The sequence below is a fragment of the Curcuma longa genome, chromosome 1 (genome assembly GCF_044706935.1).
Source record: "Curcuma longa cultivar G26 ecotype Majalengka, Jawa Barat chromosome 1, ITB_CL_G26_1.1, whole genome shotgun sequence".
Lineage (NCBI taxonomy): Eukaryota > Viridiplantae > Streptophyta > Magnoliopsida > Zingiberales > Zingiberaceae > Curcuma > Curcuma longa.
In genome coordinates, this window is record NC_133861.1 from 4,378,302 (window position 1) to 4,401,814 (window position 23,513).

The 23,513-nt window shown below is 34.5% G+C and overlaps 1 protein-coding gene across 1 annotated transcript; it reads right to left on the reverse strand.

Annotated features, from left to right (window-relative positions):
* Window positions 1-4,687: 4,687 nt before the first annotated feature.
* LOC141845461 (FCS-Like Zinc finger 6-like) lies at window positions 4,688-5,824 on the reverse strand. Its single transcript, XM_074733514.1, has 2 exons — window positions 5,409-5,824; window positions 4,688-5,096 (listed from the first exon to the last, which is right to left on the reverse strand). The coding sequence occupies exons 1-2, from the start codon at window positions 5,750-5,752 to the stop codon at window positions 4,940-4,942; spliced, it is 501 nt and encodes a 166-aa protein (XP_074589615.1). The 5' UTR covers window positions 5,753-5,824; the 3' UTR covers window positions 4,688-4,939.
* Window positions 5,825-23,513: the final 17,689 nt, after the last annotated feature.

Here is a 23,513-nt window from a genome sequence, read left to right on the forward strand (position 1 = left end):
AAAATAAAAGTAAAATATCCCATATTTTATATATCCATATATTTTTAATTTCTTTCTAGAACACATTTATTTATTTATTAATTGAGATTATTACGGTAACGACATATCATTTTACTGAACCGCATAAGAAAGTTTTGGTATATATTATATCTAAATCACGTATCTAACTTTCATAATATCTAATTATCACATATCATATTTTTGAAATTCCTCTCCTATTTCTCTATACTTACTTCAGTCAGTTTTAATAAATTTAGATAACTCTAAATCACTCCAAATCAATATCAATGTATTCTTGAAAATCTTCTTAATATATTTGTATCTCGACATTTAAATTTCATAGCGTAAATTGAGAGCGATAAATTAAATTAAGAGTACATTTTTAAATTTTTACTCTATCAATTCAAAATTTTACTGCTCTCAATTCATGTTTTCGAATTCAGATATAAAAACATAAATATATTAAACAGGTTTTTAAAAATATATTGATTTTGATTTGAAGTAATTTGGAGTTCTCTAGATCTATTAACCAATTTTAGACTAAATTGATTCATAGAACTACACCATTCAACAATTTAAAAGTTTGATATTTTTCAAATAAAAAGAGTTCTAAGAATTCATTAGTGGTGTTAGTAGTGAGTACCATTGTCTTAATTAAGTCTTATAATGAGCATGCGATAAATTTTATTGAGTCTTTATACGTTTAAAAAATTACCATTTTCAATTTAAGTTATTGAATTCAGATCCCAAATCATAAATATATTTAGGTGATTTCCAAGGTATATTGATTTTGATTTAGAGTAATTCAGAATTATCTAAGTTCATCAAACCTATACCTATAGAGAAAGAGAAAGAGGGTATTTCGAGAATATGATACGGGATTTAGATATTATAAAAGTTGAATAAGTAATTTAGATAATATCAAGCCTTACTCACGCAGTTTAGTAAAATACCGTATAATAAAAATTTTATTATGATTATGATCTAATATTAAACATCATTATATATATATATATATATATATATATAGAAAATTTAAATTTATTATTTTTAAATAAATATGTGTATTATACAGATACATATCTTTTAAATGTTTTTTAAAATTATTTTAAATAATTTGCTTGTGCTTTGAATAATTAATTGAGCTTTGCTTGCCAACAAGCCCATGCCACCAAGAGGCAATCATTTTAATTAAGTTGCCTAATTGCACTATCCATGCTTGTCAGCTGCTCTGTATTCCGATAAGAGCTACTAGCTCTTTGCATTATAATTACAATTATTATTTCCAAAAGCCAAATAATGATAATAATAAAATCGATCCATCTCAAATGATTACAACTATTATTTGATAAGAGTTCTTTGCATTATAATTATAATTACAATTACACGTGAGTTTCTAAGAAAAATTCTTCAAGACTTCACCTTCTAGTCTTCTTGCGACAGGCCTTACCTTCAAAACTTCCTCGTCTATCAAAAAGTCTCACCTTTGATAATTCTTCTTGGATTTGAGATTTTCTCTATCAAAAGACCTCACTTCCAAGACTTCATTGTCTATTGATATTTAATAAATCTTAATCTATTAGGATTTTCATCCATCGAGCATTCAATCACCCTCAACTTGCTATGTGATCATTTTTTTTTTATCTACTTAGACATCTCTACTCACGCTTGTTGGATTTCTCCTTTACCATCAATTATTGAATTTCTCCTTTTATCTTCAACATAAGGTCGAATCCGCCACCCCAACGGTCCCACATGGTCAACCCCACAACTAGAAGTGCAAACGAATCGAATCGAATAATATAAAAATATTGATATTTGAATTCGAGCTCGAAACATATATATATATGATATTCGAATTCGATTCGAAACTCAAAAATATCAATAATTTTGGCTCGAGTTTGATTCGAAATATGATTCGAGATCGAGTTCGATTCGAATTATTCGAACCTTAATTTGAGCAAAATCAAACTTTAGTTCGAAATGCTGTAAGTTATTCGAGTTCGATTCGAATTATTCGAACCTTAATTCAAGCAAAATCAAACTTTAGTTCGAATACCTTAATTCGAGCGGCTCACGAATAATATTATAGATTCGAATTCGGCTCGAAAAATTATCGAACATGTTCGAGTTTGGCTCGAATTCGATAATTTCGAATACGAATCAAATATTATTCGAACTGGCTTAAAAAGCTCGCAAACCGGCTCGGTTCGTTTGCACCCTTATTCACAATCATCTATGATGAAGTAAATCAAGAAGCTGCAATTGACCATGACAGAGAAAGACATTGCCTTGACTTCGCCGAGATTCAACCGTTACCTATTTCAACAACTCTGCTCCGTTATAACCAACTCAACTATACTCCGAGGGTTTCTTTATCAACACTTGTTAGGAGTGAGCATTCGATTAAAAATTGAACCGATCGAACTAATCGAATTTTTTTTTAACAAATTGAATCGACCGAACTTTGCCATTAAAATCTAGAAATCGATTAATGTTGTATCATCATCAATCGATTACTATTGAACAGTCGAATCCACCAATCAACTTCTAAACATATTATTTCGTTGCCTGATTTATCAGTTATGCAATCGCTACCCGATTCAGGTACAACAATCACGTGCTCATAACATAACATTTGACTTAAAATCAAGTTGAATTGAAATAATCAAGTTTTTTTTTTAAAATGAATTTTCAAATTAACTAAACTGAACTTTCAAATTCCATTGGTTCAATTTAACTGAGATTTAACTCACCCCTAATACCCATTGAACTTCTTGGTTAATGCTCATTGGGCTTCTCTTTTGCCGATTCGTTAAGTATTCAATCAACTTTTAACTTATAACAAACTACATTAACCTAATTTAAACTCTATTATCTAAACCTTAAAATTGCTAAGTTGACCTCCACCACTTGGATAGATTGTACTGCAATATCACAACATCATTGGGTGGTTGATCTCGACCACCTGGGGGTAATTGCACCGACAAAGATAATATTAGTTCAAAACAATTCTTTTAATTTAATACTATAGCCCATATCCATTATTTTCCAATCATTTTTTAGACAAAATTATTTACAAATACATAATTAATTCATCTGGAGATTCTCTAAATTAATACCTCCAAGCATGCGAAACACCCTTTCCCCATCAACCAGTCTCTATTTATTTAGTATAATTTCATTTAGTTTATCTAATTTAAAACATGGGTAGTGCACAGCTCATAGCTTCTAAAACTCGTTGCCAAGAGTACACAACAGAACTTAAACAAGGAAGAATTCTCAAAAGAAGCAAACGCACATCGAAGCATTAATATAATAAAATCATGAAGAACAATCAGCAATATTTTATCTCATGGAGGTTTAAAAGCTTTTAGGCATGATCATCTTTATGCAGAGTTCATGAAACTATCCTGACACAAGAATTTCTACTAATTCTATCATTACAAATAAGTAGCTATGCGTATTCAAAACTGAATAACAATCCATCCATTCATTTAACATTTATCAAATTCAGGTTAAGAAAAAAGGCTTTACTAATTCATATCTATTTTAGTATGTCAGTCTTCTCTCACAGTTAATGAGCCAATTGAATTTCTTTGTTTAGCCTAGTTGTTTTAATTTAATGGCTTGTTGGAATATGCAACTCTGCTTAGCTAAATCTTACTTCACTTAAATTGTAAGATAAGGACAACAGAAATAAATGGATTGTCACAATCTAGATCCCATACTACATTAATAATTCTGGAGTTGGATTGATTTTGTTTAAGAAGTTACTCATCATGAAGTGAGTCAATCATAAGAGAAGAATACAAGTACATATGCAATACAGAGATCATCACCAAGAATTAGGTCCAAACATTTGTGAGAAATCAGTGAAATCAAGGCTAATGTATCAAATCTTTGAACTAAGAAGATGAGAAAAAAGTCTGACCTCAAATTCACAGGGCAAGCATGAATGATGCTGAATCAGTGGAGTCCAAGGATTGAGATAAAGCTATGACAATTGGCACCTCTGCAGCCACACCATTGCAGAAAAAATCCTCCATGGAACCAAGCACATGGAAGTGAAACCTACTCATGTTCCCGTTCCCCTTTGATGTGAGAGCCAAGAATTGATAGAAAGATAGAACATTCAACCTTGCCCAACCACATCAGTTAAGTCCATGACAATATTATTTGAAGATTTATACTCGAGAAGACATCAGTATCAGGCAAAACTTTTGCCATTGGGAAATATTTTCTAATCTTAAGATCACAACATTTTAGAATATAATGATGATGATATGCTCAATACAAAATTGTGCTATTATATACCTAATTGATGCAGCTTCTCAGAATATAAAATCTAGGATCTTTTTTACTTGAATCATCTAACAAAAGAATTGCTATGATTCAAATATCCCTATATAGATATGTATTATGAATGAACAACAGAAAATGAAAAATTTGGCCTTCTGCTTCATTAACACTGGTCCATACACTTTTGAAATCAAAGTTTGTGGAGCAATCATTTGAAAAAGATGGGAATCATCTGACTCATACATGATTCTGACTCAAGAGAAAAGCCAAACAAGAACACTTTTTCATCTTCTGCGAGAACGACAACCATGAAAACGAGAGCTTCATGGTTAAACGATTTATGAGATAATTTACTTATTAACTCGATAAGCATTTCATGAGGTAACAAACTCATCAGAATACACTTTCAATCCATTGGGGAAGCAGAATTTTATTTGATCGGAACCAGAAAGCTGGGGATGAAATTCCATTAGCATCAGCATGCTTACAACAAGATTTAATTCTCCTGATAAGTAATAACTTAGCTGATGGAGAAAAGGTATGAGACCAAGTAGATCTATATAGTCTGGTCTGGTCTTGTGACCTTCACAATATTGACTATGAGATTGTAACTCCATGATAATTTGATTAGTAAATCTTAAACAGCGGCAAGGGTCTCTCCATTACCAGATTGCTCGTTGCCATTGGCAGCAGGTGCAGTACTTTCCTTGATGGAGGCCATAGAGCACTTGTCTTTGCGTTCATCATGTTTCATGTGTTGCTGTCGGCATTCAAAGGTGCAAAATGCTTCACCCCTGTGAAAAGAAAAGGAATTTTTTTCTTGAAAAAAGAAACATATTTTTGAATCATGAAATCGAAAGAATTCCGATAACCAAGCATCCAATAGTAAGATACAAGCAAATAGACTTTCAGATTTGCTGATCTTTGGCGTTTGCTAACAGCACGCGACTGGATGGGTTCATATAATATCAATAGAGCCCTCAAGTTTCATAAAAGGATTGAAAAAGATAAAATCAATCGATCAGCAGAGGAAATCAAGATAGGGGCAGCTAAGAAATTGGGATTTTGCAGGCGTAGATTCATGAACCAGAAGGAAGAAGCAGTACCTATACATGAAGATGTCCCGTCCAGGGCCAAGGAGGCTCTTGCAGAGGCCACATTCCCTGAGAAAGTGCGCGGCTTCCACCGCGGCGAGGTCTGCGGAATTCCTCCGGTGCCCTACTCCCTGTTGTGTCGGCGCCAGGTTATGTCTCTCCTGGTACCTCGCTCCCAGCCAATCCGCGGCGCCGGCGGATCTATTATGTACGGGAAGGCGGTTGATGAGTCCTCCGCCGAGATTATGTTGGTCGGGATGCGTCTGTGTGGCCTCGGCGTCGGAGACGACGGAGTCAGCGGCAAACTCGGTCATGCTGGTAGTCCGGCGGATGGACTGCCGCTTCCCGAGCACCATCGACGCCTCTCAGAGTCCCCTTCCTCTTCGTTTCGGTACGTGTGCCCGCAGCGGAGAGGAGGAGGAGATTTATGCGGGAGGAAGCACGAGAGCAGAGAGGGCACTAGTGCGGACATTTAAGTATCAGGCGAATCCGGACCGTCGAAATTGTTGCACGTTACTTAAAATTATTACGGATGTATACAACTTAATTAAAATTAAATAAATTGAATCAATTGTCCATAATTAATACTACATAGAACAAATTCACTGTCACACATTTTAACAATGATCATACTTATAATATTTGAATGAAAATATTTTTGAAATAAAAAATATGATGAAACATTCTTTTAATATTTTCTAAATCATTAAAGGACGTTCTACTTTAATTTTTTAATCAAAAAGGGTATTCCATCCGCTGTTCAATCATGTGCAATTATTCAATTGTTCTTTAGTATTATTTGATCAAGTGCGTTATAGTAGCTACGAAATCGTAACTCTTACAATATGAACAAGAATAGTAGGACTTCACATTATAACAAGCTACGAAACGGTAGCTGCTTCAATTTGAATTTCTGACAATTACAGTTTCGTAACTGTTACAACATAAATATGAATTCATATTGTAATAGCTATTAAACAGTAACTGCTATAACATGTCCAATCAATTTAAAATTTAGATAGAAGATAACATATAATAATATTAGAAGATATTTGAGTAATTACATAGGATTGAATTGTAAAATATGATGTTTTTTTAATAAAAAATTAAATTGAAACACTACTTTGATCATTTTGGAAATTAAAAAAAAAGCCGTTTTTACTTTTTTTTGTCCTATTTTTATTATTTTTTAAATAAGATGTGTCTTTTTAATTTTTACCTAATAATAGTTATATATATATATATATATATATATATATATATATATATATAAAAGAGTCATCCAATCATTCAAGTTCAATTGTCAATTGATCCTCCTCGTCAATCCACTAACCCACCTACAGAAACATCTTATTTTGCCTAATCGATTCAACTATCAATCAATTAAAATCTTCCTTCAATCGACCAACTCTGACCAATTCTAAGTCGAATCACCTCTTGAGTCAAATCTACTTCAAACACAAAATCTAATTCACTCAATTCTCACCTTAATTAATTTTTTTTTTACCAAGAGACCCAACCCCTTGGAATTCCTCATCTTGCTAAGAGGTCTAACCTTTGAAAATTCCTATGCCTAGAGACCATGTCTTAAGACTTCCTCATTTGTTAAATATCGATTAACTTAGACTTACTAGGACTTCCACTACCTAAAAATCTATCCTCTGAGACTTAATCATTTGTTTAATACTAATCAACCTTCATTTATCAAGACTTTCACTTGTCTAACCTTAGGTCAACTTTGACTTACTAAAACTTTCACTTGTCCAACCTTAAATTAATCTTGAACCGCTAATACTTTCACTTGTTTAGTCTTATGTCAACCTTAATTTGCTAGAGCTTCCATTTGCCTAAAGGTCACTCCTTTGGGACTTCCACTTGAACTTCTCGTCAACTAAGTGTCTAATCAATCTTAATCTACTTGAATTTTCTATTAATCAAGTGCCCACTTAGATTGTCCATCAACTAAGTGTTCGACCAACCCTAACCTACTTGGATTTTATTTGATGTTGGCATACTATTGTAGGGATTCCTATGTGATAGACAATAACATTCACAGCGGAAATAGGATCCCAACGAGCTATCCATGAGAAAGAAAAACTTGTACGAAGTTTGATTTATCTATCTAATAGATCTATACCTTTGTTGTGTGCCCTTCGTTTATCCCGCTCATCCTCGGTTCGTTGGATCTCTTGCACATTCAAGCGTCCGTGCCTCTATGTGTATCCACATGAACACGATCTCAAGCTTCAGTAGAAGAATCGTCTTTTGTGGTGCTAGCCACACAATGTGATTCGACCAAAACAAGAAGGAGGAAGAAGAAAAGGAGTGTTAGGCCAAGAGAGAGAAAAGAGCTCAAATGACTTGTCTTCTTTCAAAAATACAAGAAAAACCTTTTATATTCATCTCATGAATATGAAGGATTTTTACCTCTTTAGCTTCCCCCCATTAAAGTCAATTAAAATCCAAATAGAGCACATGTTTCTCATATTGGCTCTTCATCTTCTCTTCATCTAATGAAGAGAAAAACTCTTGGTCTTCCTCTATAATTAATTCATTAAATATTTTAATGAATTAATATCTCATTCAAATTTGATTGAGTCTAATCTAAATGAATCTAACTCAAATTAGACTCAATTCCATAATCCAATCGGATTCACTTGAGTCTAACTCAATTAATCCAATTCGAATAATATTTTAGTCAAACTAAAATCAATCAATCTCCAAAGCATCGTGTCCTTTGTGTGTGACCCAATAGTATCTCGTAACGTTAGTAATATGTCTAACCGCTTTAGACACATAAGCAATGAGCGACATCTAACAATGCATCATTACTACCTAAGTGACGAGAAAGTAGAGATCCAACTAACCTTTCCGTGGCTACTATAATGTATGACCTTGTCCTTCTATCCTCGATATCTAGATTGATCAATGAGGCATAGACCGTGTCATTCTTGATATCAATCTTTATGTTTCTTGATCCCCAAGTAGACTCACTCAAGTAAATGAGCTCAATATTTCATAGTGACTCATTTGAGCATGGATATGCATTTTGTGGTCCTACTCTATCAAGAGGCTGTAAGATATCACTCCCGTTATATGGGAGGGATAAATCTCATTTATATCACTCACATCCCTCCGCATAATTTGTTACATACCCAGTGATCGCCTTTATAGTCCACCCTGTTACGAGTGACATTTGACGATACCAAAGTACATAACTCCTTATGTGGAGAACCGTAGTGACTTCAAGTCTAAGGATTATTCATATCAATAATCACATAAGAAAGTTTATAACATTCATATAACGATCCATGAAACTTTCTCATGGTGGATCAATTCAGTATACATTCTCTAATGTATACTCATGTGTCAACTAGATATCTCATATCCATGACTTGTGAGATCAAGTCATTCAGCTGACCTACATGCTAGTCTTAACGCATTAATATCGTCCTTGAATATTAATGCTTGACTAAGAATGATTAAGAGTAGTGTTCTCTACATCATCTCATTATCGACTCAAACAATCGATATAATATAGATTAGAACTAGCTACCTAAAGAAATTATTATACTTAGTTATTTGGTACAAACATAAAATAAGTATAATAACCAAAAACCTTACCTTTATCAATAATAGAATATGATATAAAAATATCTTGTCAATCATCGCATAATTGACTTTAGGGCTACTACTAACAACTATGAGGCTCATACCTGTGACCATAAGGTTGAGAGTCTTACATGTTGGTGCAGGGAGCATCAGATAATTGAACTTGTGTTTTAATTATGGCAAAGGGTTCAAGTTAAGATTGTGTGATGAACTAACAAGCTGAGTTGAGTGTGCAAGTAGTATAAAAAAGTCTTAGTTATAGGCTAGGCAAAGAAGTCTTAGTCAGTAGACCGGGCAAAAAGTCATAGTCAGGTGGACCAGACAGAAAGTCTTGGCAGATCAAGGGCATACACCAGGCAGGAAGTCTAGGCAAGTCAATGGACCAGACGTCTAGCAGATCGATAGATCAGTAAGGATCAGACATCGGAAGAAAGTCCTGAGGGTCGAGGATCAAATACTGAGCAAAAGTCCAACTAAGTCTAGAGGACTGAATGATTGACAGAAGGTAAACTCTTTTGAGAGGAGTAGGTGAGGGCGCGTTCTCTTGAAAGGAATAGTAGGCGTCGATCTGACCTAGAATTTCATTGGAAATTTAAAAGTTAAGACCAAACAATCATAAAATTATCTAATCTCAATTTCCTATAGAATATTTCTTGTGCTAACTCTGTAATGCAGAAAATTAAGGGACTAAAATTTTGAGTTCCAAACGCCCCTATTGGATTAGAATGCTCGCATGGTCCAGGGGCCCAGAAGGGATCCAGGCGCTCGAATGTCAGTGCTTCGAGCTAACAAAGCAGATGAGGTGATGAGTCAAGATTGGCCCGTAACACCTCAGCTTCTAGTGCTCGAAGAAGGATAAAATGCGACGGAGTCAAAGCTGATCCGACAACCTCCACGTCAGCATTCCAAGCACCCAGAAGGAATCCAGGCACCCAAAGATGCTACGTCAGCATCGATAGCAGATCGACGAGCCGACGTGGAGGCACTTGAAAGGAGATCCAGGCGCCCGGATCTGTCCATATAAGTAGTTGCGAAGGGAACCCTACACGCATTCATTCATGCTCATTCTATGGCAAATCTTCACACGAACAAAGCTTCCGAGCAATTGTCGCGACGTCGAAACACCGCATTGACAACCGCGCGCATGCAATTGCTAATCCATTTATCAGTAACAAATTTATTATTTTATTTTGTTTATTATACTTAATTCTTAGGACGGTAAAAGTGTTACTGTTTCTATACTTTTTGTAAAGAAGAAACTCTTTCTCGTGCGAGAAAGAGTTTATTAGTGGATTGTACAACGAAAGTAGTCAAGGACTACGTGCCTTGGAGTAGCAATTAGATACTGTGAACCAAGTAAAAATAAAAGTGTCCCTACTTAAGTTTTTACGCTATCTTTCGCTATGTACTTTGTGTTTGAATTACGATCTTTTCGAAAAAATATGAAAAAGTGATAAATACTATTTACTCCTCTTTAACGCTCTTATCGGTTCTACATTACACTCTACCAATAGATCTAGACAACATATATATTGCTTAAATACACATATTGTTTAAACACGACATATTGTTCAACTATATTGCACAAACATCCAAATCTTAAACCATGATCAATCTTAACTAAGTTGATTGCACTAACAAATCAAGCAAAATAAAAAAATTGAGTCGACTGATTTTTATCCCAATCAATTGGGATGCCTAGTAGAATGCTTGGTTGACTAGAATTTTATACTCAAGCAAAGCAAAGACTTGCTCTCTATTTGAACATGAGTTGACTGGAATTCCAATTGAATTGGCTCATGTGGTTATTGGGTAAGATAAGCTTGATATATCATCTAGCTAAATCAACTACCATAGGTATCACCCGACCAAACATGGTTGAGTCAACTCGATGCTCGTGGAGTTAACTAAAAATTAAAATCATTGATATATAAATTTATCCAACTCAGTCAACTAACTACATATTAAGTTAACTTAAAATGTTATTAGTTGACTAGATGTAAATTTAGTCAATTGAATACTAGTCATTGATGGATAAGATTATCTTATTTAAATTAATTGTTAGATAGTTGAGTCAATAATTTTAATTAGAAGCTAATCAAATGAGTTGTCTCATTGTTTGTTTGAATACATCCTTGTTACTATAAATAAGGGTACAAGAGGACCTTGAATATACAACTGATATACAATAAATATATTTTTTATACTTATATTTCATATTTGTAAGAAGATATTCTTGTACAAAGTTTCTCTACGTCTCTCAAAGGAGTTTCTTTCGTAATGGAAAGTTTGGACTTGATACATCTAACAGTTTGATAGGTCGTGGAGTAGAACCTAAGGTATAAACAATATTGTAATTAGGTTTTCCTTTGTGAAACAATACTTATGTCTTGGCCTTGCACTAACCTAAGCGAGGGAAATAAAAAAATATATATATTTGCATATCATGATCACAATAGTATCTGTAGTAAATTAAATAATGTTCACCTTTGATTGCTCTTTTTTTTTGGTGTATGGTGTTCGTGTATCCTCATCTTAGTTCAACCAAATTTTCACAATAATCAATTACACTTTTGACTCTCTCTTTTCGAAACTTCCTATGCCTAGAGACCATGTCTTGAGACTTCCTCATTTGTCAAAGATCGATTGGCTTAAAGTTACTAGGACTTCCACTCAATGGCGTAATCAGAATCTTCAATTATCCTGGACTAATTAATAGGACTGAATTAGATTATTTAAATTTTTTACATTTTAATTTAATCTATTAAATATAAAATTATTGGGATGCACTAGGCTACACCACTGGCTACGCCAGTGCTTCCACTACCTAAAAATCTAGCCTCTTAGACTTAATTATTTGTTCAATGCTAATCCACTTAACTCATCAAGACTTTCACTTGTCCAACCTTAGGTCAACTTTGACTTAATAAAACTTTCACTTGTCCAGCTTCAAACTAATTTTGAACCACTAAGACTTTCACTTGTTTAGTCTTATGTCAACCTTAATCTGCTAGGGCTTCCATTTGGAACTTTCACTTGAACTTCTCGTCAACCAAGTGGCTAACCAATCGTAACCTACTTGGACTTTCCATTAACCAAGTGCCCACTTAGATTGTCCATCAACCAAGTGTTCGACCAACCCTAATCTAATTGGATTTTATTCGATGTTGGCATACTATGAGGCTTATACCTGTGACCTCAAGGTTGAGAGTCTTACATGTTGGTGTAGGGAGCACCAGATAATCAAACTTGTATTTTGATTATGGCAAAGGGTTCAAGTTAAGGTTGTGTGGTGAACTAACGAGCTGAGTTGAGTATGCAGGTAGTACAGAAAAATCCTAATTATAGACTAAGTAAAAAAGTCTTAGTCAGTGGACCGGGCAAGGAATCCAAGCACTCGAAGATGCTATATCAACATCGACAGCGGATCAACAAGTCGACATGGAAGCGCCCAGATCTGTCTATAAAAGTAGCTACGAGGGAAACCCTAAACGCATTCATTCACGCTCATTCTACGATAAATCTTCATGCGAATGAAGCTTCTGAGAAGCCATCGTGACACCAAAACACTGCATCAACAATCGCATGCAATTGCTAATCCATTTGTCAGTAACAAACTTGTTTATTTTATTTTGTCTATTGTACTTAATTTTTAGGATGGTAAAAGTGTTACCATTTCTATACTTTTTGTAAAGATGAAACTCTTTCTTGTGCGAGAAAGAATTTATTAGTGGATTGCCCAATGAAAGTAGTCAAGGATTGTAAGCCTTGGAGTAACAGCTAGAAGCTGTGAACCAACTAAAAATTAAAGTGTCTTTACTTGAGTTTTTATGTTATCTTTCGTTGTGTACTTTGTATTTGAATTATGATCTTTTCAAAAAACTATGAAAAAAGTGACAAACCCTATTCACCCCCTCTAATACTCTCATCGGTTCTACATTACACTCTACCAATGGACATAGACAACATATTTCTTAAATACACATATTGTTCAAACACGACATATTGTTCAACTATATTGCACAAACATCCAAATTTTAAACCATGATCAATCTTAACTAAGTCAATTGCACTAACAAATCAAGCAAAAATCAAAAATCGAGTCGATTGATTTTTATCCCAATCAATTGGGATGCCTAATAGAATGCTTGGTTGACTAGAATTTTATACTCAAGCAAAGACTTGCTCTCTATTTGAACATGAGTTGACTGGAATTCCAATTGAATTGGCTCATGTGGTTGTTGGGTAAGATAAGCTTGATATATCATCTAGCTGAATCAACTACCATAGGTATCACCCAACCAAACATGGTTGAGTCAACTCGATGCTCATGGAGTTAACTAAAAATTAAAATCATTGATATACAAATTTGTCCAACTCAGTCAACTAACTACATATTAAGTTAACTTAAAATGTTATTAGTTGACTAAATGTAAATTTAGTCAATTGAATATTAGTCATTGATCGATAAGATTATCTTATTTAAATTAATTGTTAGATAGTTGAGTCAATAATTTTAATTAGAAGCTAATCAAATGAGTTATCTCATTGTTTGTTTGAATACATCCTTGTTACTATAAATAAGGGTGCAAGAGGACTTTGAATATACAACTGATATATAATAAATATATTTCTTATACTTATATTTCATATTTGTAAAAAGATATTCTTGTACAAGATTTCTCTATGTCTCTCAAAGGAGTTTCTTTCATAGTGGAAAGTTTGGGCTTGATACATCTAACAGTTTAATAGGTTGTGGAGTAGAACCTAAGGTATGAACAATATTGTATCTTTGTATTAGGTTTGTATATATATATATATTTGAATATCATGATCACAATAGTATCTGTAGTAAATGACGTTCACCTTTCTGTAGTAAATGACGTTCACCTTTGATTGCTCTTCTCGGTCTTTTTTTTTTGTGTTCTTTCTTACCTCTTATTCAATTCTAGATCATTTTTTTTTGTCTATGGTGTTCATGTATTCTCATCTTAGTTCAACCAAATTTTCACAATAATCAATTACAGTACTTTTGACACTTTCTTTTTATAATGATTTTAAATTAGTGTATAAAAGAGAAAAATTAATTGTTTCAATCTAGAGATTATAAGTTATGTACGATGAAAGAGAAGTTACCAAGGAAAAGCCTTGTGTACGTATCAGGAACATACAAAAAATCCACACAAAATAATTTCTCGAACAAGATAAAAGAAGTGAAAATAATGTCTTTTTTTGGTAAGGACCTTGGGAAGGTATCTATAGATGAATTCTAATAACTAGAATTTGAATTTGAGATTATCAACAATCTTTGGCTTAATAATAATATACCAATGCTTTGATTAATGGATAACTATCATATAATAGTTGATATGATGGGAACGACAAACGTCACACGACAGGATTAGGACTCGGTCAATGTAAATCATGATAAGTTTGATTCAAGATAGAGCTCGAGTCAAGTCGCCCTAGCTCATGATGAGCTCAAGTCAGGTTGGGCTAGTTCTTTCGAGTTCAACTCTAGTTAACTCGACACCAATCCAACTTAAGTAAAATCAACTAATTGGCAAGGTATCTAAGCTCAAAGCAAGTTAGCCCGAGTCATGTTTGAGTCAAGTCTGACTAATCGAACTTACTACTGGACTAACCCTAGGTTTCACTTAACCTCAGACGTGACAACTCAGGCGTCAATTACAAAGAAGAGGTCAGTTATAGAGAAGACATCATTTACAAAGAAGACTTGTTTTATAGAAAGGGTGCACGTTATAGGTAAGTACTGACAATTATGAGCATCCGACCTTTTGAAAGAATTCGAATGCAGATATATTGAAGAGTTTGTCCATCCCTTGATTTCGAACCGGATCAACCGTCATTTAATTGCCATAAGTAGAGTTTTGATGACCAAGAAAATATTTGGTCCACGATGAATAGTAATAGTAGGAAATGAATATTCTTTTTAAATTCACGATGCGAGCTTTATCGGTAACACACACACATTCACTTTTTCCACACATTCACTTTATCCATAAAAGGTATGGATTTGTGTGATCAGTTCAACTTACACACCCAACGAACTTATTAAATATAAATCATCGTCATGCTCATGATCTACTGCCAAATTGTTGAAGGGTTGAGATCGATTGGTTAAGCATAGAAGATCGAGTGTGGAATTCCCGAGTGCTCGAGTGATTTGCACTCCCGAACATCCGAGTGGATTGAGCTTCCAAATGCTCGAGTGGGTGCACTCTCGAACATTTGAGCGTCAAGGACCTTAGTGATAAGCACTCCAGCACTGAGGACCTAAAAGGACTTAAGAACTTGAGCTTGAGTGCTCAGGCATCTAAGCACATGGGAGCCAAAGACTTTAAGAACTCGAGCCCAATGCTCTAGCACATGACTGTGAAGCACTGAGTGCCTGAATGCTCATGAGCCTGAGTCCAAGTACGTGAGAGTCTTTGTAAGAAGGCCAATTTGATGCAATGATTATAATGACGTCAATTGTAAAGGGTGTGTCTTTTAGTGAAGACGAAATAGATGCACCTTTTGAAAAAAAAAAGATAACATAATTTTTTACCACTCTCCTCTTCCTTCATAAGACAATGATACCAACATTGTCGAGAAGGATAATATTACTCTCTGCTATCTCATCGTTTTACTATTTTTTTCTTCTTAAGAGATCGGAGGGATTTTATATAGCCCCCGATGATGAGCCCTCTAACATATATCAATCTATGTACATAGGTCTAACTGTATTGCTAAAGATAAAGCTTTGTCAGCAACCTCAAATGAGACGGTAGATTTCTAAGCATCACCACTCGAGCATATTTGTCAACTATCAAAACCTATATAACACAAATAAACGTGATGGGAAAGTCTTGAAAAACCGTTCCGGTAGATTCTTGCAGAACAAAAATTTTCCGGAAACGATCTCAAGTTGCCCGACGCGTTTAGATCGTTGGGCTCTTGTGTTTGGTTTACAGGATCCAATATAAAAGCATAATTTAATTAAAGCGGAAACATTAAATTATACCTTTCTTCCGACGTTTCGGAAGGACGAAGTTTGTACCCGAAGACCTCTTGATCTTCTGCCGTATTCCTCTCCTCTTCTCGAACGTTGTGTGGGCAACGATCCTTCGAGAATATCTCCACCAGAAATCTCCCTCCGATGGCTACCAAGCTTTCCTCCCGAAGAGAAGAAAAGAAGAAGAAGAAGAGGCTAAGAGTTGGCTTGCCGAGAGAGTCTCGGCCACCACCCCAATAATTGTTGTGTTCTCTCAAACCAAGCCTTGCCCCCTCTTTTATAGCTTTGTCATCCCTTATTTATGGTATAATTAGAGCCATAAACATGGTATAATTGTTCCATAAACATGGTATGATTTGATTCAATCAAATCGGAGAATTTTGGAATGATTTCGGAAGTTTCCAAATCGAACCCGCGGCCTTTAATCGATCAAACAATCGATTAAACTCCGTAACTTTTTCTCATTAACACTGGTAATCGATCAGGTGATCGATTACCAGGCTGGTAATCGATCAGCTGATCGATTACCAGTCATTCTGCCCGGAGTCTTGGTAATCGATCAGCTGATCGATTACCAAGGTGTGTAATCGATCAGCTGATCGATTACACCTCCTTGCATGAGCTCGAATGCCTGGTTTCTTCACGAATTCTTCCAAGGTGGACTTGAGGATCCCAGAGGCTACAACAGGGACCTAGAGGAGGAATTGGTTTTGGCCTTCTGATGAGCTAAGGCTTCCCGTGTTCGCCCCGAACACACAACCTTAGTCCATCAATAATAACTCATACCACTAAAGAGTTATTATCGAACTACCGCACCAATCCCATATTACAATATGGGCTCCTTCTTACTATCAGTACATTAGTCTCCCTGTGTTTAAGATATCGTATGTCCGTCAATTAAAATGAGTTACTGACAACTCGTATTTAATCGACATCTAATCCAAGAGTAGTACCACTCAACCTTATTATCATGCGGACAAGGTCCACCTGCAGGGTTTACATGATAATCCTTATGAGCTCCTCAAGGGGACATCATCAACCTAGATTATAGGACACAGTTTCCTTCTATAATCAACAACACACCATGTACATAATACTACTTCCCAACTCATCGGGCCTATTGATCTATCGATCTAAACCTCACCCTTTGATGAATTAAAGAAGTACATATTAAGCACACGTGTTTGTTATTATATCGGGATTAAGAGCATGTACATCTATAGTAACAGAGGTTTAGTTCGATTATATAGTCAGTATAAATCGAACAATCCTCAGATGGTCCTGCTCAATACACACTAAGTGTACTAGTGTAATTCTATAGTCAAGACAGACTAAGACCAAATTACACTACAACCACTCCGATGGTTTGTCCAATCCATCTTGGTTGTGAACACTGTTTATAATCTATAAGGGACTGATAACATGGTCTTCTGTGTGTGACTCCGCACACCATGTTAGTCTACAGTATAGATTAAATGGACACTGCAAAATATTGACCAAATGTGATTCTCATTTCAGAATATTTATTTACATAGCTAGGATTCTAGTATACATCCCAACAAGTAGGCCCATGAGCCTTCGTGACCGAACCCATAGTGAGCTAAAATAAACAACTTCGAATAATTCAAATTTAATTAGACGATAATCAAAAGATATTTTATTTTATCAAAAATGACATCTCATCTCACCAACCTCACTTCTAAAATTACACAGCTACCCTTAAGTGGACTGTTTAGTGAGTTTTAACTTTTTAACATATTAGTTTTGATTTTTTAGTAGGTCCGTTTCAAATTTAATCATTAAATCATTCAGGCAAACTTGAATTATTCGATAGCATTTATATTATAGCAGCTATAGATGCATATTTAACATATTAAAAAAATATTCAAATATAGTAGCTACAGTTTTGTAGCTATTATAATGTGGATTTGAGTTGTTCATCTAATATTTACGTTGTAATAGTTACGAAATCATAGTTGTTACAACTCATACTTGTCTTATTCAACAACATTCACAACAACATTCACATTGTAGTAGTTAAAAATCATAGCTGTCATAACTCAAATTTGTCTTGCTCAACAATATTCACATTGTACCGACTACAGAATCGTAACTACTACAAATTCATGATGTAACATCTATGAAACCGTAGCTACTATAATATTTGTAATAACTACGATTTTATAACTATTACAATGTAAATTTGTCCTCTTCATACAGTTGTCCAACCAATTCAAAATTTAATACACATGACAGGAGATAATAATGTCAAACAGTGTACTTGAAGATAATTATGTCATTTTTGTTAGTGTAATCAACTTCTGGTCAGGGTTGACTAAGTTGATCTAGCTTGAGTTGATTCGAATTGGGATTTCGATGTTTGATAAATATGTTAGTTGGTTGAGATATCAAGTAGGTTAAGGTTGACTGAATATTTGATAGTTGATCAATAGGTTAAGTTAGTTGAACGAAAAGTCAAGTAGATCAAGGTTGATTGGATACTCGACAAGATATGAAAAGTCGAAGTGGGTCACAATCAATTATATACTTGATGGTTAGAAGTTCAACATGGAGTTGGCACAAGACAGAAAGTCCAAGTGGATCACGGTTGATCGGATACTTGATGATTGGAAGTCCAACATATAGTTGGCAAGAGAAAAGTCTGAGCTAGTGAATCACAGTTGATCGAACACTTGGTGATCGAAAGTCTAACATGGAGTTGGCACGAGACAAGAAAGTATCGATGGGTCAAAGTTGACCAGATGTCAAGCAATTAGGAAGTGCTGACAGATCAAGGTTAACCGAATATCAGATAACTATGAAGTCCCGACAGGTCAAGGTTGACTGAATGCCAGACAAAGAGGAAGTCCCAACAGATCAAGGTTGATTGGATGTCATACAACAATGAAGTCCCGATAGGTCAAGGTTAATTAGATGTCAGGCAACGAGGAAGTCTCGGCAGGTCAAGATTGACTGGATACTAGGCAATGAAAAGTTTCGATAGAGCAAACTTTTAAAGGCCATAACTTTTGACTCGGATATCAAAATAAAACGATCTTTAGTGTGAAACAAAACTTCTTCAGAAATCTATAGTTTTACTCAATATTAGTCTACTGATTATGTGTATCAATTGACTGATTTTGATAAGAATCAAATAGAAGTGAATCGATTCGACTGATTAGGTCATTAGTAGACTGATGTTGTTTCAAAAGTGAATGGAAGCAATTCAACTGATTAGGGTTATTAGTTGACCAATTCTGGTTTAAAATCAAATAGGAGATAATCAATTCGACTAGTCATTCGATTAGTCATATCAGTTGACTGATGGACAAATCGATTCGATTGATATTTAAAAAATTGATAAAATTATATAAGATTTCAGAAGGTTCAGAAGCTGTTATTTGGTCACTAACCAATTCAATCGACTGGTAAAGGAAATCAGTCGAATGGTTTTTAAAAAAAACTAAGCTGATATAAAAGGTGAAAGCTAGTCGTTTAGGGTTACTATTCATGCTCAAATTTTTAAGAATTCGTGATCTAGTGCTCAACAAGCTCTCTGGTGCTTTACTACTCAATTTAAAGCAAATCTTTTGCAGAAGAGGAAACAACTCTCAAGATTATTGTAAAAGTCCTCTTTGTCCTTGTGTTTTCTGTTATTACTTTTGTAAACTTGATGTAATCCTGCTGTAAAAATGTTTCTCCATCTTTGGGATTTGATTGAGAAAGAGAAGATTTAGTGGAAGTGGAGACATAGGAGTGGATCCTTAAATTAGTCGTCTTAAGGAGGTGGACATCAAGTAAAATTAATATGTTAGCTTGTGTGTTGTGGTATGTCTTCGCTTTAAGTACTTAATCTGATAGACATAACGATTTGAGTTATTCAATCCTTCTTTAACTTGCAAAATTCTAACAATTTTACGAGGGGTTGATGGAACGAGGTGATCTTTTGATAAAGAATCAAAAAAGAGCGCTATTTCAAAATAAACAAAGGTTCCCTTTTGATTTTTATCCAATTTAATTCTATAAATATGTTATTTTAAAATTAATATTTTTCATATATATCGGCATTAGAGTTTTTTTGTCCTAAAAATAATAAAATTATTTTGATTAAAATGTTCTTTAATTTGATGTCTTAACACTTTTCATTATTTTTACCTTTTATATATTATATTTGTTTAAATTTTAAAAAAATGACATGTAATATAAAATAAAAAAGAAGAAATTTCTAATTAAATAAATTTCAATTTAGGATAAGGATAATTTGGATATATAATATTAATCAAACATTATTAACTTAAACTCAATCTCAAAAATGGTAATGGGGTATATTTAAAAATGATCTATATACAACAACAACAACCAAGCCTTATCCCACTAAGTGGGGTCGGCTATATAGATCCTTTTACGCCATTGAGCTCTATCTCCTATTATATCATCATTTATATTTAAATAAATTTTATCTTGTTTTATTGTTGCTAACCAAGTCTTTTTTGGTCTACCTCGCCCTCGTTTGATATGCGTATTTGTCATAGTTTCACACCGCTTAACTGGAGCATTTATCGGTCATCTAAGTACATGTCCGTACCACCTTAAACGTGTCTCACGGAGTTTTCCCTCAATAGATGCAACTCCAACTTTCTCTCTAATGCTCTCATTTCTTATTCTGTCCATCTTCGTATGTCCACACATCCATCTTAACATCCTCATCTCCGCAACTCTCATCTTTTGCTCATGTGCTCGAGTCATAGCCCAACATTCAGCGCCATATAACATGGCAGGTCTAATTGTCGTTTTATAGAACTTTCCTTTAAGTTTTAGAGGCACTTTACGATCACATAGAACACCTGATGCTCTCCTCCACTTCAACCATCCTGTTTGTATTCTATGTAAGACATCTCTCTCAATCCCTCCATCGGCTTGCAAAAATGATCCTAAATATTTAAAACTCTCAGTTCCAGACAACTCATCATCTCCTATTTTAATACTTGTCTCATTACGTTCAATATTGCTAAACTTAAATTCCATATATTCTGTCTTTACTCTACTAAGCCTAAAATCTTTCTCTTCTAGTGTTCCTCGCCAAGATTCTAACTTAGCATTTACTCCCTCACGTGTCTCATCTACCAATACAATATCATCTGCAAACAACATGCACCATGGTACGGTATCTTGAATGTGTCCAGTAAGTTCATCCATGATTAGTGTAAAAAGATAAGGACTTAGAGCTGACCCTTGATGTAACTCTATCTTTATTGGAAATGCTTCAGTTAATCCGCCTGAAGTCTTCACCCTAGTCGTTACTTCCTTATACATATCCTTAATTAGGTCAATATATACTACGCTAACACCCCTCTTTTCTAGAATTCTCCATATAATTTCCCTTGGGACTCTATCATAAGCTTTTTCTAAATCAACAAATATCATATGTAGATCTTGCTTTTGCCCCCGATACTTTTCAATTAGTTGTCTGAGAAGATGTATAGCTTCTATTGTCGACCTACCAGGCATAAATCTAAATTGATTTTCGGTGACCATAGTCTCTTTCCTTAATCGTTTTTCTATTACCCTTTCCCAAAGTTTCATGGTATGACTCATTAATTTAATGCCCCTATAATTTGCACAATTTTGTACGTCCCCTTATTCTTATATAAGGGAATTAGAGTACTTACTCTCCATTGATCCGGTATTTTCTTTGTTTTCAATATCATGTTAAATAATTTTGTAAGTCATTCAATACCTTGTTTTCCTAGGCACTTCCATACCTCTATCGGGATATCATCTGGTCCAACGGCTTTTCCATTTTTCATTCCGTTTAAAGCTTGTTCTACTTCTGAAATTTGAATTCTACGATAAAAATTTAAATTTCTATACTCATTTGACCTACTTAAATTACCTAAGTTAAGTTGATCACCTACACCTTCATTAAAAAGTTGATGAAAATACCGCTTCCACCGCTCTTTTATTTCTCTATCATTTACTAATACCCTATTGCATTCATCTTTAATACATCTTATTTGGCTAATATCTTTTGTCTTCCTCTCTCTCACTTTAGCTATTTTATAAATGTCTTTTTCTCCTTCTTTTGTATCCAATTTTCGATATAACTGCTCAAAAGTTGTATTTTTAGCTTCATTCATTGCTTTTTTAGCCTCTTTCTTAGCAAATGTATATTTTTTTAAATTTTCTTCATTTTTGCAAATATATAATTTCTTATAGGCTATTCATTTTTCCTTCACTTTTTCCTGTACTTTCTCATTCCACCACCAAGATTCTTTACTTGGTGGTACATGCCCCTTTGACTCGCCGAGTATACTCTTGGCTATTATTTTCAACTTTGATACCATTTTATCCCATGTCGTAGTAGGGTCACCGTATACTTCACCTAATACTTGTCCTTCTACCTTCTCCTTAAATATGTTTTGTTTTTCATCCTTCAACTTCCACCACTTAATTTTAGGAGTAGTGGATATTTTCTTTTTATGGATATTATGCTTAAGACGTATATCCAATACTACTAACCTATGTTGAGTAGTTAAACTTTCTCCAGGAATGACCTTACAATCTTTACAAATCTTTCTATCCCTCTTCCTAACCATAAGAAAGTCAATTTGCGATTTATTATTCCCGCTTTTAAATGTGATCAAGTGTTCTTCTCTTTTCTTAAAAAACGTATTAGCTAGTATAAGATCATATGCTATCGCAAAATCCAGTATAGTTTTACCTTCCTCATTTCTTGTTCCAAACCCATAATCCCCATGCACCCTCTCATATTCCTCATTTTTCACTCCAACATGTCCATTTAGATCACCTCCTATTAAAATCATTTCATTTGATGGAATATTTTGTAATACTTCATCTAGGTCATCCCAAAACCTTGATTTGGAATTTTCATCTAATCCTGCTTGAGGTGCATATACACTAATTACATTTATAGTGTCTTTCTCTACTACTATTTTGAGAGCCATAATTCTATCCCCCTTTCTATTTACTCCTACAACTTCATCCTTTAACGAACTATCTACAATAACACCAACTCCATTTCTTGTTTTACTCTTCCCTGTGTACCATAACTTATAACCCGAGTTCTCTATCAACTTTGCCTTTTCGCCTACCTATTTTGTCTCTTGTACACACAAAATACTAATTCTTCTCCTAATCATCGTATCTACTACCTCCATTGTTTTACCAGTAAGGGTTCCTATATTCCATGTTCCAAATCTTAGACTATTAATTTTCCTATAATTTTTATTCTTACCCAACCTATGGTGTGAGAATTTTTGCTCATTTAACACTACACCCAAGTTCTCATGGAGATGTAGCGGTCCTTACCGAGACGTTACAGTCGGACCCTGCAACGCGTTCCTTCCGGGGAACATCCTAACATTAACACAATAGTTTAATGGATCCATTCATGAGTGTTTGCCTTAGTTTAACGCTGGCTGGCAACCTAACGCAACCCTCCTCCTTTATCCGGGCTTGGGACCGAC